Source organism: Lutra lutra, chromosome 16 (genome assembly GCF_902655055.1).
Source record: "Lutra lutra chromosome 16, mLutLut1.2, whole genome shotgun sequence".
Classification (NCBI taxonomy): domain Eukaryota; kingdom Metazoa; phylum Chordata; class Mammalia; order Carnivora; family Mustelidae; genus Lutra; species Lutra lutra.
The window spans coordinates 52033417-52056054 of NC_062293.1; the positions used below are offsets into that span (position 1 = coordinate 52033417).

The 22638-nt window shown below is 38.9% G+C and overlaps 1 protein-coding gene across 13 annotated transcripts in view; it reads left to right on the top strand.

Annotated features, from left to right (window-relative positions):
* LOC125087259 (zinc finger protein 624) overlaps positions 1–22638 on the top strand; it is a 51616-nt gene extending 28978 nt beyond the window's left edge. For 5 of the 13 annotated variants that reach the window (XM_047707412.1, XM_047707413.1, XM_047707415.1 and 2 more), the window contains 3 exons: positions 291–417; positions 1124–1219; positions 18961–22635. In XM_047707412.1, coding sequence (XP_047563368.1) covers positions 291–417; positions 1124–1219; positions 18961–21179 — 2442 coding nt within the window. In that variant the 3' untranslated portion in view covers positions 21180–22635. Of the gene's footprint in view, positions 1–245; positions 418–1123; positions 1220–18960 lie in introns of all 13 variants that reach the window. The other 8 variants (XM_047707414.1, XM_047707417.1, XM_047707416.1 and 5 more) reach the window with 6 other exon arrangements.

Consider the following 22638-nt stretch of genomic DNA (forward strand, 5'->3'; position numbering starts at 1 on the left):
GATAATACAGTAAGACCAATATTTCAAAATTAGAGAAAGCCAGATTTTTAAGTAGTCTGAAAAGAAAATCTGCTTCAAGTCAAACTCAGGAAATCGAATGGGCTTCCTCTTGTGGTTTTAAGTTCTTATCGCTGGAAAGATTCCCTCAGCCTCTGAGGGTTGAACTGGTTGACTTCAGTGGTCATTTGGTGATTCTGATTTCTGGAGTATTCCTCCAGTTTCACATGTATCATTCTGCCCAACAGGTCTCACTGTGTAGTGCCTGGGTGATCACAGTGTATTTATTTTAGGATCCCGTGACGTTTAAAGATGTGGCTATAGACTTCACGTTAGAAGAGTGGAGGTTGATGGACCCTTCACAGAGGAAACTACACAAGGATGTGATGCTAGAGAATTATAGGAATCTTGTCTCCCTGGGTAAGAATAACTTCCGGTTCCCGTACCTACCCACTTGATCAGGTGTGCTGAAGATACAGAGCCTCTAAAGTACTGAACTGACCTGGGGTTAGAGTTTAGGCATTAAAATCTCATATTAGGGGGATATTGTTGGGATCATGCTATCCCTTGCTCTTAATTAAGTGGCCCACCCATTGTAGAGTAAGAAATACATATTTCATTGGCATCTTGGAGATTGTTGACATCGCCTCAGATTTAAGACTGAAGTTTTTTCTGATTATTTTTATAAATGGGAGTTATCAGTACCTCCAGAAAGAAAGGAACAGATGTGTTCATTTTCTTTCTAAACTCAGATTATTCCCGTGATTGATAATCACAGAGAACCTAGGATCATAGTGTTGGGCTCCTTTGTAATCATCTGTAACACCACCATACAATAGAATGTTCTGTGTCTGTGCTGTCCAGTATGACAGGCACTAGCCACTAGGGACTGCTGAGAACTTGAAATCTGGCTCGTCCAATGGAAGAACTGAATTTTAAATTTTATATAGTTTTAACTAATTTAAATTTAATAGCTACCTGTGGCTTTGACAACTGTATTGGGCAGTTCATTTCTGGAACTTTGCATAATAACCACTCTGCATTGAAGATTAAGAGCTGAGACTAAATTAGGCAGTAGTTCTTACTCATAGACACAGTCAAGTCGTATTCATTTTTCTCTGAACAGGGCTTGCAGTTTCCAAACCAGAAATGATATCTCATTTGGAGGCTGGAAAAGGACCATGGGTGGTAGTGAGAGAAATTGCAAGAACCCCCTACCCAGGTGAGTGCATAAGAACCAGGAGGACTGGATTTCTTTTAAGTTCATAGGTTATGGATGGAGCAGAACCTCTGAAATAATTTGGGCAGTATCCTTGCTCAAAACGATCTCTGAAGAAGGGAGTCTCTCCCTCCCTTGCTCGCTCTCTCCTTTTCCCTGTCCTGTTGCTGCTACTCTCTACTTTTGATTCCCATCCTACTTTACTTTCTGGAGGACATGATCTTCATAATTAGTCCTTTGTCCAGACATGCAGGAAGCACCCCTTTCGGTTCTGTCTCTTAAGTTAACTCTAACTTTACATTTTTCTCATTTGTTTAACCATTTTCTGACATCTCTTCCTTCATTAATTTTCCTGAAAACGCTTTCCTAAGGGTCCCCACTGGTTCCGCTTAAGCCAGACCTACTTACTCATTATTTCACTTTCTTCCCCTGTAAGCCTGCTGCAATTCTGGGGGCACACTCCTCTTCTCCTCCAGGTTCTTTGCTAATTGAGAATACAAACAAGGAACCAGTGGAATGTCAAAATACAGTATTTATTTATGTATTTAATGAATATTTATTGGATATCTGTATTCTGCGTAGTGGGTTAGGTACTAGTTCTAGAGCAATGAGTAAGATGGACCAGGTCCCTGCCATCATGAATATTAAATTTTGAGAAATTAACAAATATAGAAATAAAAAGAAGCTAAATAATGGTTGTAACAGTCTTCAGTTATGAGATAAATTGGGGGATATGAAAGAGTGTGATGAGGATGAGGGTGCCTCCTCCAAATGGTCAAAGAAGGCTTCTGAGGGGCGACATCTGCCTTGAAGATTCAGAAGCAACCAGCCAAGGGAAGAGGAAAAGAGAAGCATTCCAGGCAAAGGACTGGACACAGAAAAGAATGAGGGGTGTCTGGGTGGCTCAGTCGTTGGGCCTCTGCCTTCAGCTCAGGTCATGATCCCAGGGTCCTGGGATCGAGCCCCATGTCAGGCTCCCTGCTCAGCAAGAAGCCTGCTTCTGCCTCTCCCACTCTGTCTGCCTGTGTTCCCCCTCTTGTTGTGTTCTCTGTCAAATAAAATCTTAAAACAAAAAATAAAAGAATGAAATGTGTTCTCAAAATGAAAAGGAGGCTGTTATGACTGAAGCCTTAAGTAAGCAGGAGACTGAGTAGACAACAGCCTGCCTACTCAGAACTTTGTAGGTGATGGTAACCATTTGGATTTTAATCAAAGTGAGTGTGAAGGCATTGATGACTTTAATCAAGGATTTTTAGGAAATAACTGTGTGTGTGGAAATTGAGCTTGAGGACATTAAACCAGGTAATGAGGTTGTTACGATAGTCTAGGCAGTGATGATAACTTGGGTTAAGTTGATAGTAGGGATGGAATCCAAGAAATGGATTCTAGTTCACTTGAGAATTTTATTGTGATGCCATCGGTAACTCAGTAGGTGTTATACATATTCTTTTCATGTATCAATATTATAGATTTTTTTATTCAAGTATCATTAACATAGTTTTATGTGAGTTTCAGGTATACAATGTAATGATTCAATAATTCTATTCATCACTTGGTGCTCATCAAGATAAATGTGCTCTTAATCCCCTTCACCTATTTCACCCATCCCCCATCTGCCTCCCCTCTGGTGACCACCAGTTTGTTCTCTGTATTCGAGAGTCTAGGTTTCTCTTTAATCTCTTTTTTTCATCGTTCATTGTTTTGTTTCCTGTATTAAACTCTGATTGACTTATTTCACTTAGCATAATACCCTCTAGGTCCATCTATGTTGTTGCAAATGGCAAGATTTCATTCTTTATCATGGCCAAGTAATATTCCATTGTATGTACACACCACATCTCCTTTATCCATTCTTCTGTCAGTGGATACTTGGGTGGCTTCCATAGCTTGACTATTGTAAAATGTGCTGCATTAAACATAGGGCTACATATATCTTTTCAAATTAGTGTTTTTGTTTTATTTGGGTACGTACGCAATAGTGGAATGGCTGGATCATATGATAATTGTTTTAAAGTTTTTGAGGAACCTACCTACTGTTTCCCACAGTGGCTGCTTAATTTACAATTTACATTCCCACCAGTGGTGAATGCGGGTTTTTTTTTGTTTTTGTTTTTGTTTTTTTGAGGGTTCCTTTTTCTTCACATCCTCACCAACATTTTTTTATTTGTTGTGTTTTTTATTTCAGCCTTTCTGGCATGTGTGAGGTGATATCTCATTGTGGTTTTAGTTTCCATTTTCCTGATGTGTAGTGATGTTGAGCATCTTACCATGTTTCCATTAGCCGTTCTGTATTTCTTCAGAAAAATGTCTTTTCCTCCCTTCTCCCCTTTTTCAATTGAATCATTTGTTTTTTGGATGTTGAGTTAAGTTCTTTATTTTGGATATTAAGCCCTTATCAGATGTAGCATTTACAATTATCTTCTCCCATTCAGTAGGTTGTCTTCTTGTTTTGTTGGTGATTTCCTGCACTATGCAAAAAGTTTTTTAGTTTCGTGTGATCCCAATAGTTTAATTTTACCTTTGATTTCCTTGCCTGAGGAGATATATCTAGAAAAATGTTTCTGTGCCCAGTGTCAAAGAAATCACTGCCTATGTTCTCTTCTAGGAATTTTATGGTTTGAGCTCTTCACACTAGGTGTTTAAACCATTTTGAGTTTATTTTTCTGCATGGTGTAAGAAAGCGGTCCAGTGTCATTCTTTTGTATGTAGCTGCCCAGTTTTCCCAGCACTGTTTGTTTAAGACACCTTCTTTTCCCCATTGTATATTCTTGCGTCCTTTGTTATTAATTGACCATATAAATATGGGTTTATTTCTGGACTCTCTGTTCTATCCTGTTCCATTGATCTATGTCTCTTTTTGTGCCAGTATTATACTGTTTTGATCACTGCCACATTATATCATGAAATCTGAGACTGAAACCCCCAGCTTTGTTCTTTTCTCTTTTTTTTTTTTTTTTTTTGAAAGAGGTTGGTGATCATAACCTGAGCCAAAATCAAGAGGTGGATGCTTAACAGAATGAGCCATCCAGGAGCCCTTATTCTTTTTTTTTTTTTTTTTTTCCTTAAGATTGCTTTGGCTATGTGGGGTCTTCTCTGGTTCCATACACATTTTGGGATTATTTGTTCTAATTCTATGCAATATGTTGTTGGTATTTTGATAGGAATTACATTGAATATGTACATTCCTTTGGGTAGTATGGACATTTTAACAGGACTGGTTCTTGTAGTCCATAAGCATGGAATACCTTTCCATTTGTTTGTGTCATCTTCAGTCCTTTTCAATAACACTGAGTGTTGGAATTTTTAAGCATCTGCCTTCGGCTTAGGTCATGATTCCAGGATCCTGGGATCCAGTCCCACATTGAGCTCCTTGCGCAGCAGGAAGCCTGCTTCTCCCTCTGCTGCTTCTCCCTCTGCTGGTGCACTCTCTCCCCCTCTCTCTGACAATTAAATAAAATCTTTAAGAAAATAAAAATAATTTTAAAAAGGAAAATATTATGTATTTTTAAAAGAGTGAATGAAAAGTAGACGTTAGAGATAGTTTAGATGACTCTTTAGAGAAGATACCCCCCCACCACCATGAAGAGGGAAAGAGAAATGGGGCAGTAGCTACAGGAAAGTACGGAATGAAGAACAAAACTCTTTTGTCTTATATTTGGATGGGACTTTTTATGGCATATTTGAGTGCTGATAAGAATAATGCCATAGTGGAGAGGGAGAAATTGATGCTACAAGACCAGGATGGGACTCAGTGAAGAACGAAAACTAAAGTGTGTGAGAAGGTTAAAGGGCATAAACTCAAGAAAGGAAAAGGAGGGATTTACCATTGATAGCCAGAGAGGCCACCTCTTTGGCTGGAGCACTTGGAAGGATGGAGAAGGCAGGTGCAGATGATAGGTCAACCCTTGATAGGAAGATCAAGGCATTCTAATATAATAGATTCTGAATTGAAAGTAAAATATGAAGCAAGACCATCAGCTTATGGTCAGGAGAATAGGAAGTGCTGTGAGAGAGGGAAAGATAGCTATTTTAAGATACTTTGAGGGACGCCTGGGTGGCTCAGTTGGTTAAGCGGCTACCTTTGGCTCAGGTCATGATCCCAGCGTCCTGGGATCGAGTCCCACATCGGGCTCCTTGGTCGGCAGCGAGCCTGCTTCTCCTTCTGCCTCTGCTGCCACTCTGCCTGCCTGTGCTCGCTCACTCTCTCTCTCTGACAAATAAATAAATAAATAAATAAAATCTTTAAAAAAAAAAATACTTTGATTTCATTAGGGAAGCCTTGTTGGCCTGATGCTTTTTTATGGAAGTTGTTTATAGCTTCTATTCCTTCTGTAGTTACAGGAATATTGATATGTCTTGTTTCTTTTTGTTTCAGTTTAGTATGTTATGTTTATCTGGCAATGGATCCATTTTATCTAAAATTTAAATTTATTGGCATACTATCCTCTCTTAAATGTCGGTATGGATCTGAAGTGATATCTCCCTTTTCATTCCTGACATTGATTTTTTGTTTGTTTTCTTTCTTTTATCTTAATCAGTCTTGCCTAGGGTTTATCAATCTTATTTGGCTTTTAAAGAATCTTTTTTGTATGTTTGACCTCTGTTATTATTACTTTCTTCTCTTTCTTCTTTTTAACCTTTTTAGCATTTAATTGACTGATCTTTTCTAAGTTCTGAGTTGGATACTTATATCATTGATTTTCAGCCATTCTTTTTTTATAACTTATTTAAGGCTATATAAATTGCATCACACCCCGTAAAAGACCAAAAAAAAAAAAATTAACAAAAAGCAAAAACCCCTATATCACACCTTTTTTTAAAGTAGCAACTTCATAATTACTGAATTCAAAGCATTTGATAATTACCATTGTGATGTCTTAGTCCTTCAAGTTATTTAGAAGTATTTTTCAAATGTTGTACCATCTGGGGATCTTCTAGTAATCTTGCTACCTTAATTTTTCCTGTGGCCAGAGATGCTGTGTATGAATTGAGTCTTTACAAGTTTATTAACATTTTTTTTTTTAGATTTTATTTATTTGACAGTGAGAGATAACAAGTAGGCAGAGAGGCAGGCAGAGAGAGAGGAGGAAGCAGGCTCCCCGCTGAGTGGAGAGCCCAATGCGGGGCTCGATCCCAAGAACCTGGGATCATGACCTGAGCCGAAGGCAGAGGCTTTAACCCACTGAGCACCGAGGCGCCCCTATTAATATTTTCTTCACCACATGGACAATTTTGAGAATGGTTTGTGTGCACTTTGTGTGTAAAATGTGTAGTCTATAGGTATTGAGTGCAGTTTTAGATACAAGTTTTTGTTTTAAATTTTATTCATTTGTTTATTTGAGGGAGCATGCGAATGGGGAGAAGCAGAGGGCGGAGGGAGGAAAGGTGGAAAGAATTTCAAGCAGACTCTGCGCCAAGTGTGGCTCCTAATCAGTCTCACGACCCTCACATTAGGACCTGAGCTGACACCGAGAGTCAGAGGCTTGGCTGCCTGAGCCACGCAGACACCCCAGCAATATCAAATTGTTTATGTTGCTAAAATCTATGTACTTACAGATTGTCAGCTTTTTCTGTCGGGTACTGAGAGAGATTTTTTTATTTTTTTTATTTTATTTTTTTTTTTTTGGTCAGAGAGAGGGAGAGAGAGCGAGCACAGGCAGACAGAATGGCAGGCAGAGGCAGAGGGAGAAGCAGGCTCCCCGCCAAGCAAGGAGCCCGATGTGGGACTCGATCCCAGGACGCCGGGATCATGACCTGAGCCGAAGGCAGCTGCTTAACCAACTGAGCCACCCAGGCGTCCCTGAGAGAGAGATTTTTAATGTTTCCTCGTAAGACTGTAGATTTCTCTGTTTCCTATTTTAGTTACTTTAATTTTGGGTTTGTGTATTTTATGGCTGAGTTATTAGGCAAATACAAAGTTACAACTGTTCTTTCAGTTAAATTGGACCTTTTATTCTTCTTCTTTTTTTTTTTTTGTAGGTATGTCTTTATTTTATTTATTTATTTTTAAATTTTATTTTTTATAAACATATATTTTTATCCCCAGGGGTACAGGTCTGCGAATTGCCAAGTTTACACACTTCACAGGACTGACCATAGCACATACCCTCCCCAATATCCATAACCCCACCCCCCCTCTCTCAACCCCCCTCCCCCCATCAACCCTCAGTTTGTTTTCTGAGATTAAGAGTCACTTATGGTTTGTCTCCCTCCCAATCCAATCTTGTTTTCATTTATTCTTCTCCTACCCCCTTAAACCCCATGTTGCATCTCCTCTCCCTCATATCAGGGAGATCATATGATAGTTGTCTTTCTCCGATTGACTTATTTCGCTAAGCATGATACCCTCTAGTTCCATCCCCGTCGTCGCAAATGGCAAGATTTCATTTCTTTTGATGGCTGCATAGTATTCCATTGTGTATATATACCACTTCTTCTTTATCCATTCGTCTGTTGATGGACATCTAGGTTCTTTCCATAGTTTGGCTATTGTAGACATTGCTGCTATAACATTCGGGTGCACGTGCCCCTTCGGATCACTACGTTTGTATCTTTAGGGTAAATACCCAGCAGTGCAATTGCTGGGTCATAGGGTAGTTCTATTTTCAACATTTTGAGGAACCTCCGTGCTGTTTTCCAGAGTGGTTGCACCAGCTTGCATTCCCACCAACAGTGTAGGAGGGTTCCCCTTTCTCCGCATCCTCGCCAGCATCTGTCATTTCCTGACTTGTTCATTTTAGCCATTCTGACTGGTGTGAGGTGATATCTCATGGTGGTTTTGATTTGTATTTCCCTGATGCCGAGTGATATGGAGCACTTTTTCATGTGTCTGTTGGCCATCTGGATGTCTTCTTTGCAGAAATGTCTGTTCATGTCCTCTGCCCATTTCTTGATTGGATTATTTGTTCTTTGGGTGTTGAGTTTGCTAAGTTCTTTATAGATTTTGGACACTAGCCCTTTATCTGATATGTCATTTGCAAATATCTTCTCCCATTCTGTCAGTTGTCTTTTGGTTTTGTTCACTGTTTCCTTTGCTGTGCAAAAGCTTTTGATCTTGATAAAATCCCAAAAGTTCATTTTTGCCCTTGCTTCCCTTGCCTTTGGTGATGTTCCTAGGAAGATGTTGCTGCGGCTGAGGTCGAAGAGGTTGCTGCCTGTGTTCTCCTCAAGGATTTTGATCGATTCCTTTCTCACATTGAGATCCTTCATCCATTTTGAGTCTATTTTCGTGTGTGGTGTAAGGAAATGATCCAATTTCATTTTTCTGCATGTGGCTGTCCAATTTTCCCAACACCATTTATTGAAGAGGCTGTCTTTTTTCCATTGGACATTCTTTCCTGCTTTGTCGAAGATGAGTTGACCATAGAGTTGAGGGTCTATTTCTGGGCTCTCTATTCTGTTCCATTGATCTATGTGTCTGTTTTTGTGCCAGTACCATGCTGTCTTGATGATGACAGCTTTGTAATAGAGCTTGAAGTCGGAATTGTGATGCCACCAACTTTGGCTTTCTTTTCAATATTCCTTTGGCTATTCGAGGCCTTTTGTGGTTCCATATAAATTTTAGGATTATTTGTTCCATTTCTTTGAAAAAAACGGATGGTATTTTGATAGGAATTGCATTAAATGTGTAGATTGCCTTAGGTAGCATAGACATTTGCACAATATTTATTCTTCCAATCCAGGAGCATGGAACATTTTTCCATTTCTTTGTGTCTTCCTCAATTTCTTCCATGAGTATTTTATAGTTTTCTGTGTATAGATTCTTAGTCTCTTTGGTTAGGTTTATTCCTAGGTATCTTATAGTTTTGGGTGCAATTGTAAATGGGATGGACTCCTTAATTTCTCTTTCTTCTGTCTTGTTGTTGGTGTAGAGAAATGCAACTGATTTCTGTGCATGATTTTATATCCTGACACTTTACTGAATTCCTGTACAAGTTCTAGCAGTTTTGGAGTGGAGTCTTTTGGGTTTTCCACATAGAGTATCATATCATCTGCGAAGAGTGATAGTTTGACTTCTTCTTTGCCGATTTGGATGCCTTTAATTTCCTTTTGTTGTCTGATTGCTGAGGCTAGGACTTCTAGTACTATGTTGAATAGCAGTGGTGATAACGGACATCCTGCCGTGTTCCTGACCTTAGCGGAAAAGCTTTCAGTTTTTCTCCATTGAGAATGATATTTGCGGTGGGTTTTTCATAGATGGCTTTGATAATATTGAGGTATGTGCCATCTATCCCTACACTTTGAAGAGTTTTTGATCAGGAAGGGATGCTGTACTTTGTCAAATGCTTTTTCAGCATCTATGGAGAGTATCATATGGTTCTTGTTCTTTCTTTTATTAATGTGTTGTATCACATTGATTGATTTGCGGATGTTGAACCAACCTTGCAGCCCTGGAATAAATCCAACTTGGTCGTGTGTGAATAATCCTTTTAATGAACTGTTGAATCCTATTGGCTAGTATTTGGTGAGAATTTTTGCATCTGTGTCATCAAGGATATTGGTCTGTAGCTCTCTTTTTTGATGGGATCCCTTGTCGGTTTTGGGATCAAGTGAGTGGCCTCATAAAATGAGTTTGGAAGTTTCCTTCTATTGCTATTTTTTGGAACAGTTTCAGGAGAATAGAATTAGTCTTCTTTAATGTTTGGTGGAATTCCCCGGGAAGCCGTCTGGCCCTGGGCTTTTGTTTGTTTGGAGATTTTTTGATGATGTTTCAATCTCCTTACTTGTTATGGGTCTGTTCAGGCTTTCCATTTACTTCCAGGTTCAGTTGTGGTAGTTATATGTCTCTAGGAAGCATCCATTTCTTCCAGATTGTCAAATTGTTGGCGTAGAGTTGCTCATAGTATGTTCTTTTAATTGTCTGTATTTCTTGGTGTTCGTTGTGATCTCTCCTCTTTCATTCATGATTTTATTGATTTGGGTCCTTTCTCTTTTCTTTTTGATAAGTCTGGCCAGGGGTTTATCAATCTTATTAATTCTTTCAAAGAACCAGCTCCTAGTTTCGTTGATTGTTCTATTGTTTTTTTGGTTTCTATTTCATTGATTTCTGCTCTGATCTTTATGATTTCTCTTCTCCTGCTGGGTTTAGGGTTTCTTTCTTGTTCTTTCTCCAGCTCCTTTAGGTGTAGGTTAGGTTGTGTACCTGAGACCTTTCTGTTTCTTGAGAAAGGCTTGTACCGCTATATATTTTCCTCTCAGGAGCTGCCTTTGTTGTGTCCCACAGATTCTGAACTGTTGTGTTTTCATTATCATTTGTTTCCATAAATTTTTTCAATTCTTCTTTAATTTCCTGGTTGACCCATTCATTCTTTAGAAGGATGCTGTTTAGTCTCGATGTATTTGGGTTCTTTCCAAATTTCCTCTTGTGATTGAGTTCTAGCTTCAGAGCATTGTGGTCTGAAAATATGCAGGGAATGATCCCAATCTTTTGATACCGGTTGAGACTTGACTTAGGACCAAGAATGTGATCTATTCTGGGGAATGTTCCATGTGCACTAGAGAAGAATGTGTATTCTGTTGCTTTGGGATGAAATGTTCTGAATAGAATCTGTGATGTCCATCTGGTCCAGGTGTCATTTAAGGCCTTGATTTCCTTGTGATCTTTTGCTTGGATGATCTGTCCATTTCAGTGAGGGGAGTGTAAAATCCCCTACTATTATTGTATTCTTGTCGATGTTTTCTTTGATTTGTTATTAATTGGTTTATATAGTTGGCTGCTCCCACGTTAGGGGCATAGATATTTAAAATTGTTAGATCTTCTTGTTGGACAGTTCCTTTGAGTATGATATAGTGTCCTTCCTCATCTCTTATATAGTCTTTGGCTTAAAATCTAATTGATCTGATCTAAGGATTGCCACTCCTGCTTTCTTCTGATGTCCATTAGCATGGTAATTCTTTTCCACCCCCTCACTTTAAACCTGGAGGTGTCTTCGGGTTTAAGATGAGTTTCTTTTAGGCAACATATAGATGGTGTTTTGTTTTTTTTATCCATTCTGATACCCCTGTGTCTTTTGATTGGGGCATTTAGCCCATTCACATTCAGGGTAAGTATTGAGAGATATGAATTTAGTGCCATCGTATTGCCTGTAAGGAGACTGTTATTGTTTATTGTCTCTGTTTCTTTCTGATCTACTACTTTTAGGGTCTCTCTTTGCTTAGAGGACCCCTTTCAATATTTCCTGTAGAGCTGGTTTGGTATTTGCAAATTCTTTCAGTTTTTGTTTGTCCTGGAAGCTTTTAATCTCTCCTTCTATTTTCAATGATAGCCTAGCTGGATATAGTATTCTTGGTGCGTTGTTTTTTTCTCATTTAGAACTCTGAATATATCATGCCAGCTCTTTCTGGCCTGCCAGGTCTCTGTGGATAAGTCTGCTGCCAATCTAATATTTTTTACCATTGTACGTTACAGACTTCTTTTCCCGGGCTGCTTTCAGGATCTTTTCTTTGTCACTAAGACTTGTCAATTTGACTATTAGGTGACGGGGTGTGGACCTATTCTTATTGATTTTGAGGGGGGTTCTCTGAACCTCCTGAATTTTGATGCTTGTTCCCTTTGCCATATTGGGGAAATTCTCTCCAATAATTCTCTCCAGTATACCTTCTGCTCCCCTCTCTGTTTCCTCTTCTTCTGGAATCCCAATTATTCTAATGTTGTTTCGTCTTATGGTGTCACTTATCTCTCGAATTCTCCCCTCATGGTCCAGTAGCTGTTTGTCCCTCTTTTGCTCAGCTTCTTTATTCTCTGTCATTTGGTCTTCTATATCGCTAATTCTTTCTTCTGCCTCATTTATCCTGGCAGTGAGAGCCTCCATTTTTTATTGCACCTCATGAATAGCTTTTTTGATTTCAACTTGGTTAGATTTTAGTTCTTTTATATCTCCAGAAAGGGCTTTTATATCTCCCGAGAGGGTTGCTTTAATATCTTCCATGCCTTTTTCAAGCCCGGCTAGAACCTTGAGAATCATCATTCTGAACTCTATATCTGACATATTACCAATGTCTGTATTGATTAGGTCCCTAGCCTTTGGTACTGCTTCTTTTTCTTTTTTTTGTTGTGAATTTTTCCGCCTTGTCATTTTGTCCTTATAAGAGTATATGAAGGAGCAAGTAAAATACTAAAAGGGTGGCAACAACCCCAGGAAAATTTGCTTTAGCCAAATCAGAAGAGATCACAAATCGTGAGGGGGCAGAAAGGGGATAAGAAGGGGTTCAGAAAGACAAAAAAAAAAAGAGGAAAGAAACTATTAAAAAAAGAAAGCGATAAAAAATAAAAAGGAAAAAATATATATATTAGATAAACTATTTAAAAAACGTTTAAAAAGAAAATGGTAAAAGTTTAAAAATTTAGCGAAGAAGAGAAAAAAATTGAAAAAGAGAAAAAAAAATTAAATTAACTGCAAGGCTAAAGAATCATGGGGAGGAAAGCCATGAGTTCCGTGCTTTGCTTTTCTCTCCTCTGGATTCCACCGCTCTCCTTGGTATTGAAACTGCACTCCTTGGTAGGTGAACTTGGTCCTGGCTGGGTTTCTCGTTGATCTTCTGGGGGAGGGGCTGTTGTAGTGATTCTCAAGCATCTTTGCCCCAGGCGGAGTTGCACCGCTGTTACCCGGGGCCGGGCCGGCTGAGTAATCCGCTCGGGTTTGCTGGGTTTGCTTTCGGGAGCTTTTGTTCCCTAAGCGCTTTCCGTAGAGTTCTGGAAGACGGGAATGAAGATGGTGGCCTCCCGGTCTCCGGCCGGGAGGAGCCGAGAGTCCGGGGCCCCACTCCTCAGTGCGCCCTCAGAGAACAGCGCCCAATGACTCCCGTCACCCTGGCCTCCGGCCGTGCTCCATGCTGACCGAGCCTGCGACTGATTCAAGGTAACCCCGAGTTTAGAGCTTACTCCTCGGCTCTGTCTCTGTAGCCAGCTTCCCTGTTCTAATACCGGTAAGCTCTGCGACACTCATACAACCCCCAATCCTTCTGTGACCCTGTGGGTCCTGAGGCCGCGCTTACCCCGCCTGGGCTTCACCCCAGTTAAGCCTCTGGAGCGATGTCCCTCAGCGGAACAGACTTTTAAAAGTCCTGATTTTGTGCTCCGTTGTTCCGCCGCTCGCTGGGAGCCGGCCCCTCCCCCCGCGGTCTATCTTCCAGTCGCTTTGGATTCACTTCTCCACCAGTCCTACCTTTAGATAGTGGTTGATTTTCTGTTTCTAGAATTGCTGTTCTCTCTTCAATCTCCGTTGGATTTGTAGGTGTTTGAAATCTTTAGATAAGCTATTTAGCTGATCTCCCGCTACCTGAAGTAGTCTCAGCCTGCTACTTCTCCGCCATCTTGACTCCTCCTCTGGACCTTATTCTTCTGAAGTGTCTTCTCTATCTCCATAATGGTTTTTTGCCTTAAAGTCTATTTTGCCTCATACTCACATCACCATTGTATCTTTCTTTCGGTTATTGTGTATATGGTGCCTCACTTTAATTCTTTCACTGTTATCTTTTCTATATCATTGTATTTTGTTTCTCTTATAAGTAGCATATTAGATTTTTGTTTTAACCAGATTTTGTTTGTAAGGCAGATGGTACAAAATTACCTCTAAATAACCTGAGGGAGTGTCCATATCTTTTGGAGTATTTAGTTTATATTTACATAATACAATTACATAGTGTTTAAATCTGTCATCTGACTGTGAAAGTCTCTTTCCTGTTCTATATTCTCTTTTTCCCCATTTATGCCTTCAGGTTTACTAACTTTTATTTTTCTATTTCCTCCCTAATCACTTGGTAATTATAAATTTCTAGAATTATTTATGTGGTGTTTAACTTCGAGATTAAAGCATGCATCAATGATTCATCTTAGATTTTCTCTCTTAGATTAGACTTTCTCTCTTACCAAACAACACAGGGATCTTATAATAACTTAACCTAATTTCTATGTTGTTCAAATTATGTATTTTAATCCTATTTATATGTCAAATCTCATAAGACTATGTTCTATGCAGTCAGTATTCATTTAGATTTACCTATATTTTTGCCTATACTTTCTCTTTTTATTTTTCCTCATTTCTAAACTTCTACCTGGGATTATTATTTTTTTTTTAAAGATTTTATTTATTTATTTGATAGAGAGTGAGAGAGAGCATGAGCGATGAGAAGGTCAGAGGGAGAAGCAGACTCCCCATGGAGCTGGGAGCCCGATGTGGGACTCGATCCCGGGACCCCGGGATCATAACCTGAGCCGAAGGCAGTCGTCCAACCAACTGAGCCACCGAGGCGTCCCTGGGATTATTTTTCTTCTGCTTAAAGAATACCCTCTAATATTTAATTTTATTCACACCTGCCAGTATCATATTCCCTCCATTTTTCTTTTTATCTTCATTTAATCTTCATTTTGGATAATATTTTTGGTAAGTTTAGACTTCTAGGTTTGTATTAAATTCTTTCAGCATTATGAAGGTATCATTCCATTTTTTTCTGTCTTATATCATACCTGTTGACAAGTCAACCATCTGTTTAATTCAGGACTCGGCAAACCTTTTCTGTAAAAGGTAAGACAGTAGATATTTTAGGCATTTGGGGAACATGATAGCTCTGTTGCAACTACACCATTTAGCAATTGAAAGCACAAAAGCATCCAAAGACAAAGTGTTAACCAAAGAATGTGGTTATATTCCACTAAAATCTTATTTATGGACACTAAAATTTGAAATTCATGTAATTTAATGTGTCATAATATATTATATTTCCTTTGTATTTCTCCTACATGGGATTCAGTTGGCTTCTAAGATCTAAGGCTTGATATTTTTTAAATGTTTGGAAAATGTTTTGGTGTAATGTCTTTGAATTTGATTTCATCTCATTCTGTCTCACTCACCTTTCTAGTCTTCTGGGACATCTATGATCAACCTTTTCACTCTATCCTATATGTCTCTATAATTTTTTAAAATAATTTTTTCAAGTTTTTCATCATTCTGTACTTTAATATGCATATTGTCTACTGACCTATTTTCCATTTTGTTAACACGCTCATGTGTCTTATCTGTTGTGCTTTTAGTCTTTGAGTTCTTATTGTCCATTTCTAGAATTGCCAGTTGATTATTTTATTTTATTTATTTTTTTTTAAAGAATTTATTTATTTGACAGAGAGAGATCATAAGTAGGCAGAGAGGCAGGCAGAGAGAGAGGGAAGCTGACTCCCCGCTGAGCACAGAGCCCGATGTGGGGCTTGATCCCAGAACCCTGAGATCATGACCTGAGCCAAAGGCAGAGGCTTAAACCACTGAGCCACCCACGTGCCCCTTGATTCTTATTTTAAACTTTCCAATTATTTGGTGAAATTATGGGTCTTGTCTTATTTTCTTAAATGTATAATCATGATTATTTTAAGTTTATGTCTGAAACCTCAATTGTCTGGATACCTTTCTGTTTGTATTATCTGTTTTTTTCTCTTGGCTTTTTTCTTTTCTCTCTCTCTCTCTCTCTTTTTTTTTCTCTCTCTCTCTTTTTAAAAAATATTTATTTGAGAGAGAAAGAGAATGGGGGTGGGGAGGGAGAGAGAGAAACTTAAGCAGACTCTTTGGCTCAGCAAAGAGCCCAGTGCAGGGCTTGATCTCACAACCCTCCAAGCCGAAACCAGGAGTTGGACACTCACCAGCTGCACCACCCAGGTGCCCCTCTCTTGATTTTTTTGTAATGAGACTTTTATCTTCTTATATGTTTATTATTTTTCATTGTCAAGCATTGATATGAGAACCTGTAAAATAGTTTGAGGTTCTGGATTGTGTAACCTTTTTCCATGGAGAATTGTTTGCTTTGGTGGGCTGCTAGGGTAAAGGCTGTAACCATCCCCAGTTACCTTAATTGAATTAGACATTTAAGTGAACTGGGTTCTAGGGTTCTCCTCTTTGGTGTCTTTGAATTCAAATCTTTGTCCTTTTTTTTTTTTTTAAGGTTTTATTTTTAAGTAATCTCTGCACCCAACATGGGGCTCAAACTTAAAACCCTGAGATCAACAGTTGCATGGTCTACCAACTGAGCCAGCCAGGCGCCCCTCAAATCTTGGTCTTTTAAAAAAAAGGTTACACTGGGGCGCCTGGGTGGCTCAGTGGATTAAGCCGCTGCCTTTGGCTCAGGTCATGATCTCAGTGTCTTGGTATCAAGCCCCGCGTTGGGCTCTTTGCTCAGCGGGGAGCCTGCTTCTCTCTCTCTCTCTCTCTGTCTGACTCTCTGCCTACTTGTGATCTCTCTCTCTGTCAAATAAATAAATAAAATCTTGAAAAAAAATAAAAATAAAAAAAGGTTACACTGTGGGATGGTCATCTTAAAACTTGCTTGTATATACAATTTAAAATTTTACTCTTTTTGAAAAAGATTTATTTATCTGAGAGAGACCGAACAAGCATGCGTGCACACGTTGGGGGAGGGGCAGAGGGAGAGAATCCTCAGGCAGACCCTCTGCTGAGTGTGGAGCCCGGTGCAAGACTCAGTCTCACAACCCATGAGATCATGACCTGAGCCAAAACCAAGAGTTGGACACTCACCAACTGAGCCACCCACGTGCCCCAATATTTTACCTTTTTTTAAAGATTTATTTGAGAGTGAACACAAGCAGAAGTGGGAGAGGGAGAGAGAATCTGAAGGAAACTCCACACAGCACAGAGCCCAACCCGGGGCTCGATTTCACAACTCTGAGATCATAACCTGAGCTGAAATTAAGAGCTGGACACTTGGGGCACCTGGGTGGCTCAGTGGATTAAGCCGCTGCCTTCGGCTCAGGTCATGATCTCAGGGTCCTGGGATTGAGTCCTGCATCGGGCTCTCTGCTCAGCAGGGTGCCTGCTTCCCTCTCTCTCTCTCTCTGCCTGCCTCTCCGTCTACTTGTGATCTCTCTCTGTCAAATAAATAAAATCTTTAAAAAAAAAAAAAAAAGAGCTGGACACTTAACTAACTGTGCCCACCCAGGTTCCCCAATAGTTTACTTTTTTTTTTTTTTTTAAAGATTTTATTTATTGCGACACCTGGGTGGCTCAGTTGGTTAAGCGGCTGCCTTCGGCTCAGGTCATGATCCCAGCGTCCTGGGATCGAGTCCCACATCGGGCTCCTTGCTCAGCAGGGAGCCTGCTTCTCCCTCTGCCTCTGCCTGCCATTCTATCTGCCTGTGCTCACTCTTGCTCTATCTCTCTGACAAATAAATAAAAAAAAATCTTAAAAAAAAAAAAAGATTTTATTTATTTATTTGACAGAGATCACAAGTAGGCAGAGAAGCAGGCAGAGAGAGAGGAGGAAGCAGGCTCCCTGCTGAGCAGAGAGCCCCATACGGGGCTCGATCCCATGACCCTGGAATCATGACCTGAGCCGAAAGCAGAGGCTTTAACCCACTGAGCCACCTAGGCTCCCACCCAATAGTTACTTTTAGAACAGTTTTATACTTTTTGTTTTTTTAAGTAGGCTCCACATGGAATGCAGCGTGGGGCTTGAATTCACAACCCTGAGAAACCCCAGCTGAGATCAAGAGTCAGATGCTCAACTGACTGAGCCACTCAGGCGCTCTGTACTTTTATACTTCTTTTAAATTTCTAATTAATTTTCAGGCAATTATTTCTAAATGTTTAAAAACAAATTAGATCAAAACCTTTTGTGGATAGTGGAATGCTTCATGGCTTTAAAATTCAGTGTGTAGGGCGCCTGGGTGGCTCAGTGGATTAAGCCGCTGCCTTCGGCTCAGGTCATGATCTCAGGGTCCTGGGATTGAGTCTCGCATCAGGCTCTCTGCTCAGTGGGGAGCCTGCTTCCCTCTCTCTCTCTGCCTGCCTCTCTGTCTACTTGTGATCTCTCTCTGTCAAATAAATTTTTAAAAAATCTTTAAAAAAAATAAATAAAATTCAGTGTGTAAGTCGTTTTTATCCAGTTTTTTGGACAGACTTTTTTTTTTTGTTTTTTTAAATATTATTTATTTATTTATTTGACAGACTGAGATCACAAGTAGGCAGAGAGGCAGGCAGAGAGAGAGGAGGAAGCAGACCCCCTGCTGAGCAGAGAGCCCGATGCGGGGCTTGATCGGAGGACTCTGGGATCATGACTTGAGCCTAAGGCAGGGGCTTTAGCCCACTGAGCCACCCAGGCGCCCCTGGACAGACTTTTAGGCATGATCTTAAGGCATAAGAAGTTTCCAAAACTACCCTTGATAATTATTATCACTGTTTGAAATATTAATAACTATAAACATTAATTTTGACTAATTTACTGTTCAGCCTACTTTCTGAAAAATCAAAGTGTTGTTTTCCATTAACGTTTTATTAAAAACTACATAAAAAGATTTGAATAAGCTACTCTGACACGGAAATTTGAGAAAGCCCTCATTTAAAACGCTAGCAAACGAGTGAGAACAAATAGAAAGTATAGTTGGGAGCAATGTCTGGTTTGTAGAGTAAATGGGAATCAAAAAAGTAATCACAACTTATGAAGAATGGTCTGGGAAAAAAAAGTTTATTATAAAGGGAATGAAAAGAGAAGTATTTGAGATACTTAGATTCTAGGAGGGTTACCATGAATGAATTTTTTTTGTAGGGGAAAAGTGAATTTGCTGCTTTGGTTCTTGGCTCAGCTAGCCTCCTTCAAACATGTCTTTCTTCTTAAAAACAAGGCCAGTTTCCTAGCAGTTAAAACTTTACATTAATTATCAGCTAAGGTTTCCTTTTTATTTTCTTGTTTATTGAGATCTTCCTACTTCAGAAATAGGAGTCATTTGATTTATCTTTTTCTTCCCCCAGAGTTGGAGACCAAACCTGCAACCAAGAATGCTGTATCAACAGAGGATGTTTCTGAAGATGTATCACAAGAGATTGTAATAGATAAACTCATGGAGAATGGTCTGTGGAACTCCAGAATGGGAGGATTATTTAAATGGAATGAAAGGAAATTAAAATTGTCAAACAGTCAGGAAAATCATTTGAATCAAAAAATAGTTACTCACAAGAAAATTCCCTCTAGTCAAAGAAGATTTAGATTTGGATCTCTTCTTTTTCCTGAAGCAGGCATTATCACAGAGGAACCCCACAGCAAATGCCAAACACATGAGAATTTCACTGAGAATTTAGATTTGGTTACAGATACCCATCTGGGGAAGAAACTTTGCAAGGATACAGAAGGTAGCAAAGCCATAAGGCCTACTTCGGAACTTACCTTAGGGGAAAGATACAATAATAAAGAAAAACCCTATAAATGTAGTACATGTGAAAAGTCCTTTCGTTATAGGTCATTACTCATTCAACATCAGAGAACTCACACTAAAGAAAAACCTTATGAATGTAATGAATGTGGGAAAATGTTTAGCCAGCCTTCATATCTCAGTCAACATAAAAAAATTCACACAGGAGAAAAACCCTATAAATGCAATGAATGTGGAAAGGCCTTCATTGCTTCTTCATCACTTATGGTACATCAGAGAATTCATACTAAGGAGAAACCTTATCAGTGCAATGTCTGTGGAAAGTCTTTTAGCCAGTGTGCTCGCCTTAATCAACACCAGAGAATTCAAACCGGAGAGAAACCCTATAAATGTAGTGAATGTGGGAAAGCTTTCAGTGATAAATCAAAACTTGCAAGACATCTAGAAACTCACAATAGAGAGAAACCCTACAAATGTAATGATTGTGGGAAAGCCTTTAGGAATAAGTCATATCTTAGTGTACATCAGAAGACCCATACTGAAGAGAAACCATATAAATGCAATGAGTGCGGGAAATCATTCAAGAATACCACAATTTTTAATGTCCATCAGAGAATTCATACTGGAGAGAAACCCTTTAGATGTAATGAATGTGGGAAAGCCTACAGAAGTAATTCAAGCCTTATTGTACATATAAGAACTCATACTGGGGAAAAACCCTATGAATGTAATCAATGTGGGAAAGCATTCAATCGTATAGCAAATTTCACAGAACATCTAAGAATTCATACAGGAGAAAAACCCTATAAATGTAATGAATGTGGGAAAGCATTCATTAATTATTCATGCCTTACTGTACACCACAGAATGCATACAGGAGAGAAACCTTATAAATGTAATGAATGTGGAAAGGCCTTCATGCGTTCTTCATCCCTAATTATACATCAGCGAATTCATACTGAAGAGAAACCTTACCTATGCAATGAGTGTGGGGAATCTTTCAGAATAAAATCACACCTAACTGTACATCAGAGGATTCATACTGGAGAGAAACCATATAAATGCACTGACTGTGAGAGGGCATTTACCAAAATGGTAAATCTCAAAGAGCATCAGAAAATTCATACTGGAGTGAAACCTTATAAATGCTGTGATTGTGAAAAATCGTTCAGGACTAAATCATACCTTATTGTACATCAAAGGACCCATACTGGAGAAAAACCATATAAGTGTAATGAATGTGAGAAAGCTTTCACTAATACATCACAACTTACTGTACATCAAAGAAGGCATACTGGAGAAAAACCCTATAAATGTAATGAGTGTGGGAAGGTTTTCACAAGTAACTCAGGCTTTAATACCCATCAAAGAACACATACTGGAGAGAAACCATTTAAGTGTAATGACTGTGGGAAAGCATTTAGCCAGATGGTACATGTCACAGAACATCAGAAAATCCATAGTGGAGAGAAACCCTATAAATGTGATGTCTGTGGAAAAGCCTTTAGGAGAGGTTCATACCTTACAGTGCATTGGCGAACACATACTGGAGAAAAACCCTATACATGTAAGGAATGTGGAAAAGGTTGTATCACTCTATCACAACTAACTCTCCATCAGAGAATTCATACTGGGGAAAGGCCCTATAAATGTGAAGAATGTGGAAAAGCCTTCAGAACCAACTCAGACTTTACTGTACATCTGAGGATGCATACTGGAGAAAAACCCTATAAATGTAATGAATGTGGGAAAGCCTTTAGGAGTAGCTCCAGCCTTACTGTACATCAAAGAATCCATCAAAGAGAAACTCAGCTAATATAAAGATTAATAAAGCATTCATCCAGATGCCAACACCACAAGAAAAATCAAACTGTGTCTTTTATCGACAATTCACCAGAGAAAATACACACTTAAGAGATACTTTAGAGGGGGTGTCTGGGTGGCTCAGTTGGATAAGCATCTACCTTCACTCAGGTCATGATTCCGGGGTCTGGGGATCGAGCCCCACATCGGGCTCCATGCTCAGTGGGGAGTCTGCTTCTTCCTCTGCCCCTCCCCCTGCTCTTGCTCTCTCTCTCGTGCTCTCTTTCAAATAAATAAAGTCTTTTAAAAAGAGAGAGATACTTTAGAAACATAAGAATGTGTTAAAGCATACTGTCATATTAAATATTAGAAGGTCTAAGGAAATTCACAATAGAGAAAATAATGGACAAATGAAAATATTCATCCAGATTTCATACTAAACAAATCATCATCAGTGAATTGCCTATATATTTTTCACCTATTTTTGTATTGGTTTGTCTTTCTTACAAATCTGGAGGTGCTCTTTATATGTTTGAAATATTAATCTTTTTTCATGTGTGTTACAAATTTTTTTAATCTAGTGATTGTCTTTATGCTTTTTTATGTAGTAAAAGAACATTTTAATTTTTCACAGTAAGATATTTATATATTTTCCCTTTTTAGATAGTTAATTTACTCTTTTAAAAAGTTAAACAGGTCTCCTTCATCCCTAATTTGTTTCTAAGATTTTGATTATTTTTTTACATTAAAGTCTTTAATCCATCTGGACTAGATGGCTAGTCACAGAAGAGTAAATGGCGATTAATCTCTGAAAATGTTAATGAATCTAAGAAATACTCAGGGAAATGTGAATTAAAACAACCAATGTAAAACAAAAAAACCCCCAACCAATAAGCTGTCACTTTGACTTTGTGAAGTTGGCAAAAATTAAGAGATCTTTTGCTAGTGGGTTTTGGGAAACCATCTACTTTTACAAAAAGGTTATATATCAACTTATATTTCTACCAGCAATTCAGCAATATATAAGTTTTTAAATAATTTTTAAAATAAAAATACTTTGACCTAGCAGTCTCATGTTGGGAATCTGCCCCCACAGAAGTAACATCATCAATGCATAAAAATACAATTAAGGAATTTTGTTGAGCTATTGTTTGTAGAGGCAAAGTAGAAAACCAAGTGGAGACAAAGTGACCATTAATGGAATGGTTGAATAAATGGTGATATAACCATTCTGTGGAACAGCATGAGAGTGATTTTTAAAATTAGTTATATCTACACTAGTTGATCTCAAGGTATTTCCACAATTTTAATAACTAATTGCTTTATTACAGAGCTTTATGTGTACAGGGCATTTTTAGAGAGTGAAATAGAACAGAAAAGAAGAAAAAACACTAGAAAGATGAAGACAAAACTGGGAACCTGAGGTTAAAGATGACAGACACATGGGACACCTGGGTGGCTCAGTCGGTTAAGTGTC